The sequence below is a fragment of the Mytilus californianus genome, unplaced genomic scaffold (genome assembly GCF_021869535.1).
Source record: "Mytilus californianus isolate M0D057914Y unplaced genomic scaffold, xbMytCali1.0.p SCAF_3, whole genome shotgun sequence".
Taxonomy (NCBI): domain Eukaryota; kingdom Metazoa; phylum Mollusca; class Bivalvia; order Mytilida; family Mytilidae; genus Mytilus; species Mytilus californianus.
This window is the reverse complement of record NW_026262679.1, coordinates 94,014,874-94,033,475: the sequence shown is the minus strand read 5'-3', so window position 1 is coordinate 94,033,475 and position 18,602 is coordinate 94,014,874. Positions and strand designations below refer to the sequence as shown.

General features: G+C 32.6%; 1 protein-coding gene across 3 annotated transcripts in view; it reads right to left on the bottom strand.

Annotated features, from left to right (window-relative positions):
- The window catches only part of LOC127735472 (Kv channel-interacting protein 4-like), a 219,095-nt gene that overhangs the window by 142,053 nt on the left and 58,440 nt on the right, over positions 1 to 18,602 (bottom strand). Inside the window, exon 1 of one of the 3 annotated variants that reach the window (XM_052245642.1) lies at positions 15,130 to 15,255. The exons of the other annotated variants lie outside the window; for them this stretch is intronic. Within the exon in view, the coding sequence (XP_052101602.1) occupies positions 15,130 to 15,136 (7 nt within the window). The 5' untranslated portion in view covers positions 15,137 to 15,255. Of the gene's footprint in view, positions 1 to 15,129; positions 15,256 to 18,602 lie in introns of those variants that run through there. 3 annotated transcript variants of the gene reach the window in all.

Genomic DNA, 18,602 nt, shown 5'->3' with positions numbered 1-18,602 from the left:
TTATGACTCAGAAATGTTTTACTGCAATGAAATGTAGGATCAATTACCTACAACTGTCAAATTCAAGGGAATATTTTTTTTCGACCTATTTTCGTATGCAACCGGATGTGACGTACTATGATTTGGTGGTATTACACCTTTAAATGAAACTTTCAAAGAATATTTACCTTATAATGCCATTGCAATCCCTTTTTTGTAAGTCTGATTTACTTTTAGGGTTTCCCTTACCAAAGCATGGTCTTTATTATTACTTTATTTGGAGCGTATCTATTTTGAATCCCGTCCTAAACTCATGATCACAATTTATTGAAAATTTCTCATATAATGCTATGGTGTACCTCCTTTTTCAGCATTATTGTTCGTGTTTCCCTTACCAAAGCATGTACTTTGCTGTGATTTATTTGTACTTCTCATAAATCCATTATTGCAGTTTATTAATATTTCCTCACAATCTAAAATATCATTTGTGCACCTAATTTTTATCAGAATTATTTTTGTTGTTTCCCTTACCAATGCATGGTCTTTAGCATTGTGACCCAATCGGGCTACCCATTTTTATCCACAACTCCTCCGGAACGCCGATTGAAATTTATTGAAACTTTCTCATAATCTTAACTATATTGAAAAAATATTGAAAAGGACGGATTGTGATATTTTCAAAGCAGGCGGGATTTGTCAGAAACTGATTGTTGTAATATAGACAATATTTAAACAATCATAGCAATTGAAATATAGTTATTTGTTGTGCGGTATGAATTGATAAATACACAGACACAGACTGTTTTATGTTCAGTCTAATATACTTCGAAACTTTGTCTCCACACATGGGTGGAACATTTCTAATAACCTCTTTGATGTTCCACTTAAAACAAAAGTATTCCTCAGTGACTGTCAACAAGCCCAATCTCCCCTTTCAGACCTTACAAATTAAAACATTGTATAAATCAGATTCCCCGAGAAAAACGTCTGTTATTTTGCCTATCAAGCGACCGACAATCAATTTTTCGATTATAATACTTGTGTTAATCTTTTTTTTTTATTTCAGCATAATTCCATGTAATATTTATTTAAGTCATAGACACAAAATAAATTTATCACTTTGTTTTATTCAAACATTCAATTACTAAGGCATAAACATTTTTTTGTTAAATGATTTTAAATCACTTGTGCATTTTGCTGGAGCTTAAAATTTAATTACAACAAATTGTCGTTGTAAAAACGATTGAAAATCCAATTTATTCCAGTTTGAAAATCATCTAAATCAAAACGTATTATCGACCCTCACTTAAACAGCAACAATTCTTTTCAATTGCTATTATCCGCTAAATATTAGACACTCTTCCGAACTATAGACATCTCTAGGACTTCCTAATCTTTCTAAATTGTACATTACACTACAGAAATCAATCTCCTATAGAAATGTTATTTTACTGAACCATTCCCGCGGGGTCCTTCTACCATCACAATAACCTATTATTACATACAGTTAAATCCATTCAGCTAAGTCTCAGTAAATTGCATCTAGTAAACAGAATAGCTAAAACGTATATATTTACAAGTATTGTTGATCTTTAAGTATTTCCTGTACAATATTTCAGTTTTGTCGAGCTTTTGAGAGAGAGAGAAAAAAAAACGGATCAAATTTAAGTGAAGTATTGAATAAAACTAAGAGAAGATGCTTTGACAAATGAATACAATTCTTTAAAACGTTTAGATGTCGTATAATAACCGAAAACTCTCCTTTCTATTTATTTCCAAAGGCTGTTTAGATGTGTGGAATTATTTGAGAAGAAATAATAAATTGCTCAATACTAAGTCCACTAAAATAAATCTTTAAAGATGCATTAATCAAATCTTTAGAAAATCCAACAGATACAATAAGCGCCAATTATATGGCAGAATACCTATTACAAAAGAAATGCGTAAGATATAAAAGGGATATTCAAACTCAGAAATCGAAGTCAAACTGATAACGTCATGGCAAAACAAAAAATAAAAAGACAAACAACAGCCTACAATACACAACATAGAAAACTAAAAAACGAGCAACATGAACCCATCTTAAATCAAGGGGTAATCTCAGGTGCTCTGGAAGGGTATGCTGATCTTTCACCTCATATAATACCGTCGTGTTACTCGTGTCAGTAAACATTCCGTAATGAGTTTTATTCGGTGATGTTACAGTGGAGAAAAGGACAGGATTGTGGTAACGTCAATTCGAACATATTTATTTTCATCTGTGAAACAGATATTCATTCCCTAACGGTCAACTAACTCGTGAAGTCATCCGTTCACATATATATAATACATAGCTTTGATAATTTTACGTATGGATGCTTGTACTTCCAAAAAGACAGTTATGCCATAGCTCAAGGAGTATTAAAATATATTGGAGGATATTTATACGAAGTAGCGTACGCGTCCGGTATGATTTGGGACCCTTAATCATTGGCATGTTTTGGGAGAGTGACAAACTTTCCCCACGAAACACGAGAAACAACTCTATGTAGGGGTGCATAAGAGACATGTTTTGAGGCAAACTTTCATTAAATCCAGCAACCACCATAAACATTTGTTCCAATTTGCAAATATTATGGTAATGGAAATAGTTAAAAGTGAAAGAAAATTCAATTAAGTCTGCAGGAAATCCAAGCTACTATCAAGGCGGACATTTATCAATTTCCGATTTTTGTAATAACCCAAATCCCAAAAGGCCTTGCAAAGAAAGAACCTTAATTCCGCTTCTTTACTGTAACTAGGTTAAAAATCACAGGCGGAAAATCATTATACCCTACTTTGCGAGTTATCATTTGTACATGGATTTTGCTTTACAAATATATATCATTTGCTAAAATACAACTAAAAACAAATAAAATTAAAGACAAAATTGTAACTATTTCATTATCGATTAACTCGATAAAAGTATGATCCTGCATATTTTATATATTCATTAAATTCAAACTACTAGTATATTTAACCAGAACAATGGATCTAGACAATGTTCAAACATCTTTTATGCTTTGTTATGTCAGATTGTTGAAACGGAAAACATTTAAACAAATATTTATACTGAAACTAATTTAACGCAAGTGGAAAGTTTATAAACTGCGCGAACATGTGTATATGCTAACAGGGGAAATCACTGGTTATTGCACAGGGCTTTGAAATTGTATATTTTAGATCAAAAATTTCTGACCATTTTAAATATTCTGCATTGACATATTAAATGCGCATTGATTTATTCACCTTTTGATTTTAAATTGAAGATGCATAGGTGATATTGATATTTGCTATTGTAATGGCAATTTTCATGCCATAAACATCAATGTGGTGTTTCCTGTGTTTTTTCATTGTGCTTTAAATGACGTCATCTGAAGTACTAGCTGAGTCAAACTTTTTTGGTTTATTATAAAAGACATGTTTGGATTGCAATCTGTATATTATGCAAGAAAAATGGTCACTCTTAATCTTACTTGCACTAACAGTTTTCAAACATTGTTTTTCAGTACCATGTCTTTTAATCTACAGAGCTTAAGCCAATTGAAGAACTAGATTAAAAAAAACCGTTATTTTGATTCGGAGTTCAAATAACAATAACATACAATAGATCTTTTGTCCAAATATATATCGAGAAGAATAATCAGCATTTCTATTTTCTAGAACTGAAAAAATTCTTGAACACCACAAATAACAACAACCTTACACACAACTATCATTATATGTTCCAGACTTGTTCCAACCTTTGGTAATCAAGTTTGTTGGTTGAAATTTGAAACATCGCATATGAAATCTCAAGATACTATATTTGACGTAGTTATATTTCCCAGTATAGACAATGCTTTATGTTTATCTGAAAGCTAAACTTCACTATGAATAAAATCCAGAATTAGTATAAAAACTATAATAACGAAACCACAAACACGTCATATCTATTTGTTAATATGTCTTGGGAGTTATTCCATTGTTAAAATAACTGGTTACATAGATTTATCAAATAAATATAGATATGTTTTATGTTTAAACGTGTATATCATGAAACGTTTTGCGAAAAACGATTTTTTTTGCAAGTTATGTCGCTTGTACATGTATAGATTAGGCAACGCTTTAATTTGTTTTTCAACGGTTAAATTTGGAAAAAAAAGCTTTTACAAAATCGGACAATGCCTTTTCTCGTTTTTTTTAACATCACAAAATATAAGCCCCAGTTTCCGCTTGAAACATTATGGTCTAAAATGTGTTCTTTCAACGAAGGAAAAAGTTTGACCAAAAACAGAATTTTCGTCAATTTAATGTACTACCTATTTGAATATTTCGTATTAAAAAAAATCCGGAAATTCTATACGATGGCCAGATGAATTTATGAAGACCATTTAGTTTGATGCATATTTAGAGTTCAATTAAATATTTCTACATAATCCATGATTATACAAATTCACTGTAACATATATACATGTATAATGGCTCTATAATCTATCAATTGACACGCCTTTTGTATTCATAACCTAATATTCAAATCAGATACTAGTATTCAAAATAAATGTTTGAACGATGAAACTTGACAAGTAAATATGAGACTGGAGATATTTCATATCACACCTCATCCTTAGATTTTGGCTTTTTATTGCATTATTTAACGTATCACCATTTATCTTTACAAAACTGTTGTTTGATGTATATGACAAACATGAAGTTACCTTGACTTGACTGGATTCTGGGACTGGACTGGACTGGACTCTCACATGGTTTTTTTTATAACATGCTCTTATGAATTATTTGTTTATATGTTATAAAAAATAAATGCATGTTGATAAAAAAATAAAAAATAAATGCATGCTATCAAAAAAATTAACATGCGAGAGTCCAGTCCAGTCCAGTCCAGTCCAGTCTATAGTCCAGTCCAGGTAATACACTTTGCCCATGAGGTTAATAAAAAAAAAGCTGTATAAAAAAACGCCGATTATGTTTTGTCTTTACCTTTTAATTATCCAATATGACTTTATGATTAATAAGTTAGAGCTTTTATAACCAAATATTATAAGAATATATCTTTATTATTGCGTGCTATCGCAAAGAGTTATTAAAATCAATATTTCAGACACCAATAATTTGAACTGATCTGTATTTCCCTTGTATAGTAATTACAGAAATATTCATGCTAAAGAACGTTTGATCCTTTACGTTGCTTTGATGTTCCTATTATCAGTCCTGTAAATATCCAACAATTCCAAAATGGACCAAATATTTAAACAATAAAAATTTCATTTTACTACAAAGCAATACGAAGATTAATATTACCTTAGTAATATGACCTTAAAGATAAGACATGCATATCAGTATACAGTTTATAACCGTGTAATGGGTATTAAAAGCAGATTATTCGACAGCCCGAGTACCGTTAGTTACAGAGAATAACAGTTAGCATAGAGTATGGTGATGGAATTGTGGTGCCGAAAGGGACAAACACTTTCGAGATTTCTGACTACCGCACACCCCGTATGAGTAGATAAAATATTTTAGAAATGCAAACACATATACCTCACAACTTATACCACGGTTAATATGTTTATGTTCAAGTAATGTTTGCTAACACTGACTGAAATGTTGGCCATTCAATGTTTAACTTCCAAAAGTCCTGATTCATTGAGAAATATGAAACAGCTATCCATACAAAGTCTTTTGTATTTAAAACAGGACATGTTTTTAATGTCACCAAATTAGGTTAAGATTTGATTTTTTCAGATCTTGTTATTTTGAATTTAAACATTCACTGATGCTTAACTTTACATGATTGTAGTCTATACAGCAAGTTTATTCTAATCTCATCGTATGGTTATGTGTTTGTATCAGGACTGTCCATTTTCCAAAATTTATTTTTCAGTCGAGAGTCATTCTGTTGTATTTGTCATTTCCCGATCAAAATGAATAACTTACTTTAAATCAAAGAAGCATTTGCATAATGAAGCTCTTAACAAAAATAATAAAAACCCGGAACTACACATTACAATTACACAGAAACGAAAGGAAATTAACAGTGAAACAATAAAGAAATAAAAACACTGAAGATTACAACGCTATATAATATTCTCTTTGTTTGCCTTACTTTCCAAATGAACTAGAATTAATAATTCTAAACCTCTTTTGAAGCTAAAATGCAATTTGGTATAGATTGACCAAAACATATGTGTCCTCTATTGTCGATGACCTACGATATTCATCAGACATCTAGTTATTTTTACGAAAAACCACACAACTTACAACAATGTCGAGGCAACCTCCGTACATGAAATTGAGAGGCGGAAGCTATCAAGGGGACAATCAAACCATACTCTTTGATATTAATCGATATTTTCTATAATTGTCTTTGACAAGAACAATATGCAGGAGTGATAAAAACGAATTGCATAACAAAATCCGAAAGTTATTCCTTTATGTTATTTCAGTTGTTGCCAGACAATACTTCTTTATAATCACTACAAACACACAGATATATTTTTTGTAGTTTTGGCATCATTAAGACCTCTGAGTGAAAACACGTCACGGGTTATTTGATATGTTATTATAAACCTTATTTAATGCTGTTTTATATAATTGTTCTCAATCAAGCAACTAATTCAAGGAATATTCCGACGGAACTTATTAAAGCTAATATTTGGACATAAATTTCAACATGATAACCCAAAATTAGCTAGATTCTCAATTGATCTGTCATCAACGTAGAACTGCTTTGTCACATCGAATTGACATTTATTTTGCCTTTTCATCTTTTGTTCTTTGTAACTTCAAAAACTTCTTCATATATCCTCAAAAATGTTCCGTCAATCTTGAAATGGTTACATTGGGAAACGTTGCAAGACATTTGCCCATCCCAAACTTTTCAGCCAAAAAATATTTGAGTTGTTAGTTGATGTTTCGAATAAATTACCCCTTTCCCTTATAATAGCTCGAGTTGCAGGCACATCAATTATTGCTGTCTTACCATCTCCCTTCCAATTTAAAAGTCTGTTTATAAATACTTAAATAGGCAAGTGGACTATTTTCGTCGCGTTAATTTGCTTTACCATGAACTCAATTGTGTCTGTCTTAGATCAATTGTATATTCTGGTTCGAAATTTTGTTTGCGTTCAATCTTTATTTGTTTAACTCGTTTGCTCCTAACGTTGCTACGTATTTCTACATCCCTAGCTTACAAATATTTAGGTTTGAGCGTTCTTGATAAAGGGAAATCAAGAAAAGCGCTTCGGGCGCAGGAAATTTAAATTGTGCTTTTTTCATTAACTAGCACTGGGTCGATACCACTGTTGGATGGATCTGAGGGTATCATCAGCTCGATGGTCAATGCTTCGGTACTGTCATGATGTGAAACATATTTTTCTAAAACATTTCACGTTGAATAATAAAAAAATTACTTAGAAAATGAGGTTCCAACATCTTGAGGAAAAGTTGACCGTAGCCGAGTTTTGCTATCCTTTTCTTTCCCTTTTGGTCATATTGCTCCTTACGTTGGCACGTATTTATACATCCGTGGCTTTCAAATGTCTGAGTTTGAGAGTGTATGATGAAGCTTAGTCCAGAAAAGCGCTTCGGACACACGAAATTTAAAAGAAGTGGTTTTCATAGCCTATCACAGGCCTCGGAATGACCAATGTGAAACAATTCAAACGAGAAAAACAGCGGCAAGATTTGTCCCGAAACAATACACCAAAAACAAAAATTGTAGGCACCAAACAACGACAACCTCTGAACCTCATGTTCCTGACTTGTGACAGGCACATAAGGAATCTGGTAGGGTTAAACATGCCTAAGAGCGAGTAACCTTTCCCTAACCGGGGAGAGTGCTGTAACAGCAATTCATATGAAAAAAATGTAAACATCAGTTGAGCAGGACTTAACCCATCAGATCGAAACAAAGCACAAAACAACTATCAAAAAGACAACAGACATATACAACCGATCTAAGAGTATTTGAAGTTACAAAGACTAGAAGAGATCTTTTTACAACAAACAATAAATATGATTTAACATACTGAGATTTCAATCAGCTAATTAGTGTAAAGACGTCATAAACTTGCAGGTTGAGAAATTCATCCATGACCCTGAGCACAATCAATGTTCCTAACTGTACATGTATACCAATGCATATTTTACTATGTTTTAGTTAATTAATATGAAATCAATGTAAATAACTTTAAGCATAACGCTTGCATCTTATATTATCAATAACATATAATAGATAATATTTTATTTGAAACTACTAGATATCACTTAAAGATTGGTTCCATTACACCATAGTGGGGCAAAATTAACTTCTTTTTCGAGATGTTTTAAACCAGCTTGAATGTCCTGACATTTTCTAAGAATATGCTTGTTTTTTTATAAAAACTATTCCACAGATGATTCAAACCAAATGATAAAAGTGAGGATACATTTGTAACAAACTACAATATATAAAAAGGGAGAAGTGCTATGCATGCTATATTCGGAACACAGAGTCAGACTGATTTATTTAATTTGGATGTCGGAGAAGAAAACCCCCAAAACATGTTTCAATATTTAGGTATTTCTCTTCTAATATTTTTGTGCCCGTACAGATGTCTTTTTCTTTAATTTGCCTATTTCGTGTACTGTACTTTTTCCATGTGTGCCCCTGCCCTTTTAGAACACTGGTTTAGTATTTCATAACTGTTATGTATTCAGGAATCAAAAATCAAATTTTGAAAACTTCAAAAAGTAAGAAGGCAATTCTGCTTAAAATCTATTACATTGTCAAGAATTATTCCTGGCTAATGTACATATTAACAAGCATTCTGAGAGTATTGCATGGCAATACAAAGTCCCCTACCGGTTGAAAATTAATTGTACTGGAACAATATGCTAACTTGATCTACAAATTGTCATGGTGTGAACTATATAACATCATATCAAGTCAATATCTTCAAGCATGAAGACAAAAAGTGTGGAAAACTGATTATTTAAGTGAATTTTTAAGTCCAAGGAACATAACTCTGCACAAAATCATCAGACCGGAACAAAATTCGAACATGGTCTGTAACTTGTCATGATAAAACTATATACCAATTATAAAATCAATATCTTCAAGCATGACGAAAAAAAATGTTGAAAACTGATTATTTGAGTGAATTTTCTAAGTCCAAGGACCATAACTCTGCACAAAATTATCAGACCGGAACAAAATTCGAACTTGATTGTAACTTGTCATGATAAAACAATATACCAAATATCAAATCAATATCTTCAAGGACGAAGAAAAAAGTGTGAAAAACGGATTTGCCGGACTGACTGACGGTCAGACAGACAGACACACAGACAGACACACAGACAGACAGACAGACGGAGTGCAAACCTTAAATCCCCTTCGACTTCGCCGGTGGGTGACTTATTAACAGGCCAACTATAGTCAGCATGATGCGAGTAATGTGCAGAATATTTCCAAACAAATTGACAGTGATATAAATTCAAAATATTGAGATAGAGAAAAATAAGAACAATAATTAACAGGTATTTTACAGGAATTCTTTGAACCTATCACAAGAGGGTCTATTACAACAGCAAAGCTGAACATATCCAGAGAGGCAGTAGCAGAAATTCATGTGTCATATTAAGTAGATCAGAGGCAAAGAAAAAAATTGCGTCATCCTCTTCATTGATATTTAATGTCTTTTACCCCGAGGTCTAAGGAATGTTTATTTGTGTCATCAGTGTCATGTTTCACAAGCTCCAGTTTGTACAAGAAACGATTGAAAACACATTTATCGAATTCTACACCAGCTGTTTTATTGGTATACAGCAACTGATTATCTGCGTATAATTAGATCTATAAGATAAATGTGCAGTTCTTCTGTTGGAAATGCAGTGGAAGATAAAACAATGCCTTGCTTCGGTAGACACATGACTCTTGGATGTCAAATCAATTTAACAGATCATGTAAATCGATTGAAAACAATTGATTGGTTCCTGAGGATTAATCAATGTTAATTATCATTGGAATAACAAATTAATTACCGACGGTAAACAAAGCATGAATCTATTGGGATTACAACATTGAACAGGATAAAAAATCTTTTTTCTGATACATTGTATAATTACAAAGAGACTGGGTTTTGTCAAAGTTAGGAATAGATATCCTAAGACACTTCCATTCATGTTTCAAAGGTCGAAGACTACATTAAATGATATTTGGCCGATTCAAATGTTTGCATATTCTGTGGTATCAGTCAGTATGAAAATGAACATTTCTCACATTTTCACAAAACGGTTTTTTCTTTAAAAATTTGAATTCTTATTTTTCCTCAATTAAATAAAAAAGCTCATTACATTTATTCCCCTTTTTCCCAAAGGGGATAATCTAACTTTTAAAAAAGGATGAGGTATGACGAGACATATAACATTTGCCAGAAATAAAACACAATAACACAATTTGACAATCTAAACAATTATATATTATTAATGAATAAATTCTCTCTTCAGCTTCGTATTGTATTTGGCTTTTAACATTTTTGATTCGAGCGTCACTGATTTGTCTTTTGTAGACGAAAAACGCGTCTGGTGTACAAAATTTTAAGCATGAGTTTATTCGATAATTGCTTTGCATCGCAGTGCGAAACTATTAGCGTCTTTGATATTCACGCCATCTTGAAATTATTACTTTACAATATCGGTTCTGATTGGTTGCCTTATTATATATCTATATGTCTATTGGCTTAAAGGAAATAGAATTGAAAAACAAAACTTTACGACAAAAGAGATGATTTCAGCTTCCCAATTGTGAACTTTCCATTTCTATGTAGCAATATTCCAGCAGCGCCTGCATACGGAGTATTTATCTCCCAAGTGATACGATATTCCCGGGCTTGTATTTCCTATCATGATTTCCTTGATAGAGGATTGCTGCTCACAAGGAAGCTATTAAACCAAGAGTTCCAAATGGTGAAGTTGAAATCATCCCTTCGTAAATTTTACGGACGCCATCACGAGTTGGTTGACCGTTATGCAATACTAGTAACCGTTTCACAGATGATATCGGATATATTCCTTATGTCGTAACTACAATAACCTTCCCTTTTCACGAATGTGACCTACCGAATTAGACTATTTACCGGATTTTTAATAACATAAGCAACACGACGGGTGCCACATGTGGAGCAGGATCTGCTTACCTTTCCAGGGCACATGAGATCACCCCCAGTTTTTGGTGGGGTTCGTGTTGCTTAGTCTTTAGTTTTCTATGTTGTGTTTTGTGTACTATTGTTTGTCTATTTGTCTTTTTCTTTTTTAGGCATGACGTTGTCAGTTTATTTTCGATTTATGAGTTTGAATGTCCCTCTGGTATATTTCGCCCCTCTTTCAAAAGTATTATTACTTCCTACTCAATAGTAAGGCCAATTACAATATCTTCATACTTATAACAGCGGAAGGCGGATTGAGGTGTCTTTGATAACCTTCTATAATTACTTTATAAAAAAATCTAAGGCTAAGATTAAAAATATAAATTACATACAAAACTATTGCGAAGTCTTCCTGAAAATTGAATCATACGTTGACCAACAAGACTTGATACAATTATGATCTCATCAACAACTAATGAAGACATCGGTGGACACCATCTATTATACTTTAGTTATCAAGAATTTGACAATGAAAAGTAAGGTTGTGATCAGATGTATAGAAACGGATTAAATGTATAAGTACTTTTTTAACAACAAACATGCATCAAAAGAAGTATAATGACAATATATGTCATTGAGACGTTAATTATTCCAAACTATAATCATTTAATCAATGCAATGTGTGAACATTATGTCATAACACTTTTACTAATTACGCGCAATCGTGTTTTTGTAATAAAATGTTCAAAGAAGTAATGCGCATAATATATATTTAAATGTCATCATACTGAGAAACAATGTATTAAACTTAAGTAAGGGGAACAACATGTATAGCAGTATAACGAGTTGTGATAGAAAGTCGTCATCATACTGAGTTAACAATGTACTTTAATATACTTCACGTAAAAATGCAATATTTTGATTGGCTATACGAGGGTGTTAATTTACTCTATTCTATGGTAAATACTCTATTACCCTTCACGGAGACGCTTGATCAAGTATGCGCTTTATTAATAACGACTCTATCCTACGGCAAATACTCTATTACTCTTCACGGAGACGCTTGATCAAGTGTGCGCTTTATTAAATATGGATGGTTGTTATGTACAAGACGTCATAGTTTATTACTTTGAATTTGAAATTTAATCGACATTCAATATAATAAATTAAATAACACATATCTGAGAGGGTGATAGAGCAGATTGTTACCCCTCGAAAAGACATTGTCAACCTTGGCTTCGCCTCAGTTGACAATGTTTTCTCGGGGTAACAATCTGCTCTATCACCCTCTCAGCTATGTGTTATTTATATATTGCCTATAAGGTCTAGTGAGGGCAACGCCTGTATCGTAGTATAACGAGTTGTGATACAAAGTCGATTAACCGACAAAACAAAAAGTATAAAATTATAGACTACATAAAGTAACTTAAGTTTTGGTCCACCAATACCACAGACCAATAATAGATATAATTTATGGAATTTCTTCATAGTTTACATATGTTTTATTCTAAACCTGATCCATTGATGGATAAATGATTACCCCCCCCCCCCCCCTTTCCCCGACAAATACAACTAACCCAGTAAGCAATTAGGTTAGGTAACGAGTAATATATATGTATAGATTTGGGAAATTGACTTACAACTTGAAAAATAATTACACAAAATATTTTGAAAAGTTTTGTTAGACCGTTGCTCATATTCAAACAAGTTGAAATAGACATATGTGACATACACAGTTTTTGAATTGCATTAAGATCTTTATATAAGACATCGTGTAGCAAAATATCTTTTTGAGTAAGACCTTAGCTATGATCTAAATATAATAGATAAGCTGGCAAAATGAAGTTATTGCGCAAAAATCAAGAAGTTTGAAGACCTAAAGAGAACATGCAAGGCCAAATTCAAAAATTTAATTACTTATATATGACAGACTTTAACCAGCGAACCTCTAAAGGATGTCATTCAGTTTTTCTATTAAAGATAAATCATACATATTGATTTTCGAATTCAGAGGGCCAAAAATCGTGACCTTCTACCATCTCCTTTCGTCAAAATAAGAGTTTGTCATTTCTTGAAAAAAGTAATAAGCTGATATCGCTTTCAACAACTTTCCCTTAAACATTTTATAAAATTACTTAATCAAGTTACTTTGAAAGTAAATAGTACGTCGCTTGTCAGCTGAGTAAAATACAATACAAGAATTCGAAGCTGACAGGTCATGTGAATAGCAACACTTAGGTTATCTTTGCTTTCAATATACACAGAAATGCTGGCATTACTCACCACGTAATAATTATTTAATTTTTTAATTGATGTTTTATTTCCATGGAATTCTTGAACAAACTGAATCCCGATTACTCTACATTTAGTTGTACGATCTAAGATCAAAATCAACCAATGTAATATTTTTAATTCGCATGAAACAAACCGTTTATTGAAAGTTTCAGTTATCAATTTAAACAATTTCATTTACCGATACATGTCAACGAGTACATTGCATATATTGCTCTGTTCTAGACAATAAATTTTCATTTGGAATTCAACTTGATTATACATGTTAGTGATACTTGAACAACATGTTTAATATATTGAACAAGTTGCAATGTACGTAAAAGTACGACAAACACTTTGTCATCTATTCTTCGACGTTCTCTGTGTTCTGTTTGAAATTTTTTTGAAATTCAATTTTTCACGGAAAATCAAAATGCAACTTGCAAGGAACTTGATTGTCAACCATCCGCAAAACCATTTTATTATCTATATACGATTAAATGCATTTAGGAACTTCGACGTCAAGCTGTATTATACAGATAGAATAAAAAATACTTCTATTAATTTAAAATAGAATTGATTTTTATAGTTGCATTGCTTCGCTTCTTTGTACATGCATTTAAGAATTATATATAACTATGGGAACAGTCACTGAATAATAGTAACCAAGACCGATGAAAAAACACTCAAAATCAAGAATGACAAATTTGCAAAACAACAAAAAGCACTGAAAACGAAAGTGAAAGATTTGTATGTCAAATGCAAAACGTCGAGGTCAATACAACCTCAAGACTGATGAAATAGGTATCAAGGGACGTAGAAGGGTCCGTCGGTTGTCAAGGACGGCACGGTTATTGCACAAATCAGATATAAACATGGTACACATAAATAACGGAAAACATGGACATTGCGAAGGGCCATAGTCTATCTAGGATGTTAATGGTTATTTTACATATACTAGTAATCTATACTGATTGATGGACTGATTGATATCTTCGTCTACGAAAGCGTGATCCAATATATATGTTTTATTATTATATCACTGCCCGGTTAAGTGGAGAGTTCCGTTTACATACGTGCTTGAACTCATCACATTCAAGTATTACATGTACTTGTCCTGTTGTTAGTTTCTGTCTTTGCAGTTAATTTTTTGTATATTGCGGACTTAAAATTAAATTAAGCCATATGATATACCTTTTAAAGTATCTTTAGTGTACCGAGTTGGTGGGGTACGGGTTTACCCGCCATGTCTCTTACCTTTTTGATGCATTATTTCATGGGGGGTTTTGGTGTATTTATTATCAATTTAAATATAGTTGTATCTAAGTTTTCTACAATTCTTTTCCAGTATGGTATCTAAGTTTTCTACAATAGTTTTTTCCAGTAACGTATCTAAGTTTCTACGTTTTCCAGTAACGTATCTAAGTTTTCTACAATTGTTTTCCAGTGACTACTATTTTGAAGATTCGAATAACTTATTTCATTGATTTATACTATAAGTAAGATTGCACAAGTTTTGTTTAAGCCATCACATCACTTCATTAAACAATGCAATTCAACATCGAAAATCAAAGCTGCTCAACTTCAGAACTGTATCTACTACCAAATGAATTATTGGATCGCATATTGCTAATGTGGTTTGGTTTTGTTGCTTAAAATATAAATACAATATACAAAAACTTGCTCAAATCAATAATTGATTTTTAGTGTATTCATGTATCATAATAGGTCCTACCTGACATTTGCTGTTTTATGGATTAATCCTTATAACAAGTGAAAGTAAGCCAAATTACGAAATATTTTAACACTTAAGTTTAGTTCAAAACGGGTTCATTTCACCGCATCTTAGTTTAAAAGGTATACTGAAATGTATATATAATGTCGCCAGTACAATATCTAATAGGGTACTAATCTAAGCACAAGCCATTATATACTAACGTTTACGATATCTTGTTCAATGCCAAGAAGCACTTGTTGTGTGTCTTAGAATGCTAATAAAAATAAGTTATCAATAACGTAATTTATCTTGAATAATATTCGAACAAAGCAATATGATGTCGAATTGTACTACCATTGCACTGTTTTTAATTAGTTTTGTTTATAAAGTAAACACCATTATCATCGTAAAAACAAAAGAATGTATTGTTTATAGACTCTGCAGTAATTTTCCGTTTATAATGAGCTACCATGATATATTTACATACGTGGTGAAAAGAAATTGCACTAGTACGAAATTGGTTGATTAATTGAAGGTTGTTTGCTTAACGTCCAGTGACTAATATTTCATGCATATTTAGGACGAGAAATTGTGTCAAACGGTTATTGTAATAAATAGAAAATGAGGTAAAGACGCCCAACATTCAGAAGTTGTAGGAACGAGAACATTGATGGGATAAAAAACAAATGCGCCGGAGAAAACCAATAAAATGGAAAATCAACTCATCGGTCAAGAACACGATCTTGAACAGATGATTAATTTTTCATAATAAAGTATAATCTATATATCGCTGTAAATCGGTTGTAAAACTATCCAATGGCTGACCGAAGGTAGTATGAATTACGAAATTTATTTTCAAGTAAAAATCTGCCATGTAAAAAAAAAAAACCACAATAGGTTGATCACAGCTGAAAAAAAGTTAATAATCAGTCGATTTCTTTGTAGAACTGGGTCAATTCAATCTAAGCAAAATAGTTTTGAGATTCGGATGGATTATTATCGTCCAGTGGCAAATTAAATGCATATACAGGACGAGAATATGTTAACGCGATATGAATATGAACCCTGGTTTATACTAGACCTACACGCTAAGCCGGATTTTAACGTTCTAGTTTACAAGGTAACAGTTCGCAGGAGGACATGTCATCCTACCAGGACACACTATTCTGACTCAGAGCCGTCAAGTTTTTGCTCTTACTCCTAAATTTTACGAGCTTAGCGGAGAAGCAGTCAATACCAATTTTAACGTCTTTGGTTTGACCAGGGCGATGTTTGAACCCACGACCTCCCGTGCAATCGAGGCGAGAACGCCACCACGAGACTACCGAGGCGGTATGATTGAGATTCGGCAAAGAATGTAGACAAAAGTTTATCAGACTCTTTAGTCAGTATATGTAAGACCAATCAAGACCAAACTAGACTTTTTCAAGACTGCTGGATGTATAATGATTAATAAAAGATGTGAGCTATACGTTAATGAAACAACCCAGCGACATGTATAACCAAAAGACATCTAGTGGCCAGCATAGTTTTACAGTCTTCAACACTAAACAATTTGCGCTGAATCGTTTAAAGTCTATAAAAGTTGATCAAAGATCTTTTATCAACACAAATTCTCCAAATAACTACAAGTACTGAGTCCATTCTTAATTGATTAGGATTGTCAGTTTCCTTCAAAAGGTCAGTAGTTCTCTCCGGGCCCTCCGCCTTCCTCCATAAAAACAAAATGGTTACAACGAAATAGCCAAGAGTGCTGAAAGTGGTGTTAAATACCAACAATCAATCGATCGATCAAACAAGAACAAGTCATAGTTTTCGAGACTGTGGGGTTGAAAATGAGTTCAGTTATGTTCTTTCAAACTCTAATTTCTTCATTTGTTTGAAATGACAGTTGTTTTGTATTGTTAGATTAAGTAATAATAAAGCTGCTCAATCAGTTTCCTTGCTGTGAATGCAATGACAAATACAGTGTAACTGTCCAAACAAACATTGTTTAACCTGAAAACCTTTCTGAAGAAAACCCTTAGCTACATAACCGGTTCTGTTCAAACCAAATACTGCACAACCAGCAGGAAACCTATGCATTTGAACTTTGGTTCATGTATCAGAAAATACACTGTAAATATTTTTATGTTATCATATCAAACCTTTGTTAATCGGTATCCTGTATAATCTGGTCATAATCTTTAGTACCGTACGGGTTCCATACTAAACCTTTAAGGTAAGGGGTAATTTGACCTTGTAATTGTACGGTATAATTCACATGTAAAATGATAGTACCGTTATCTATTAATAGCTATGGACAGATGATGCAATTTATGATTTCATTAACGTGTCGCCATTAATAAAATTAGCCAGATTACAAAAAAAAAGATTACCAACATTAATTTTACATGTGAATGGATCTATGTAATAGTTTAATATAATATTAAAGTAAATACAGTTCTGGTTTAGGATATATGCTGTAAATCAAAGAGAAACTGGTACGTGTTATAAAGGGACAACAGAATGAATAGAACTTCAAGATACTAAAAGAGATGGGCGACAACTGAAACCTACCGTAAGTTGAAATAAAACTAGAAATACAATCATAATGTTCATGAACTAAAAGCTTATGCAGTATTTCTATATTTTATCTGTCTTCGAGTCATTTAAAAAAATCATTGTTATTGCAAAAAGAGTTAAGAAATGTCAAAGTATTAGATATCTTCGAGACTTGTCAGGGATTTTCTCTTGAACTGGTGCTGCATCAATATTTGATTAAGTAATTCTTATAGACGGGGTTCCAGGGAATTTGATGTTTAGATTTCTCGAATTATTTCCTAAATTCAACAGTGTTCTTATGTACAATGAGTTCATGTTACGCTTTAATTTACTGGATAATACAAAATGAAGGATATGTGGTATGATGTATCCACCAAATATGTAAACAACTATGGGTCACCTAATGGCCTCCAACAATGATCAAAATACGATCTGTATATTAAATTAAAACTATAAAAAATAACAAAATGTGAAACAACACAACAGAAAAATTCAATGGGCTGAACATTAAAAAGTCCATTGAAAACAGCGTCGAAAACCATTAAAGTATATGTACATGCTGCTGACTTTGGACGGGAATCATAAATAATGTGTGTGTGTTTTTTTTTTTTGGGGGGGGGGGGGGTGGGGGTGGGGAGGGGTAACCATGTAACGCTTGTGAGCGCTCACCCCTGTCCTAACCTTCCAGTGCGGTACAACAACAGATCAAACTGTAATAATAAGCTGCGCGAAGAGCGCATGATAAGCCCTTATTGTGCATATTAAAATTGTTGCATACATAATCGAAAGGGCGCTTCCTTTTATTAATTCCAACAATAATGTAAAGTTTTAAGGAAAATCGATCCAGGTATACTGGCGTTGGTGCGCAATATGTGAAAATTTGCCTTAATTCAAACGGCTAAAGTCCCGTTCTTTGGAAAGACATTTAATTAGCATTTTTTTTTTAA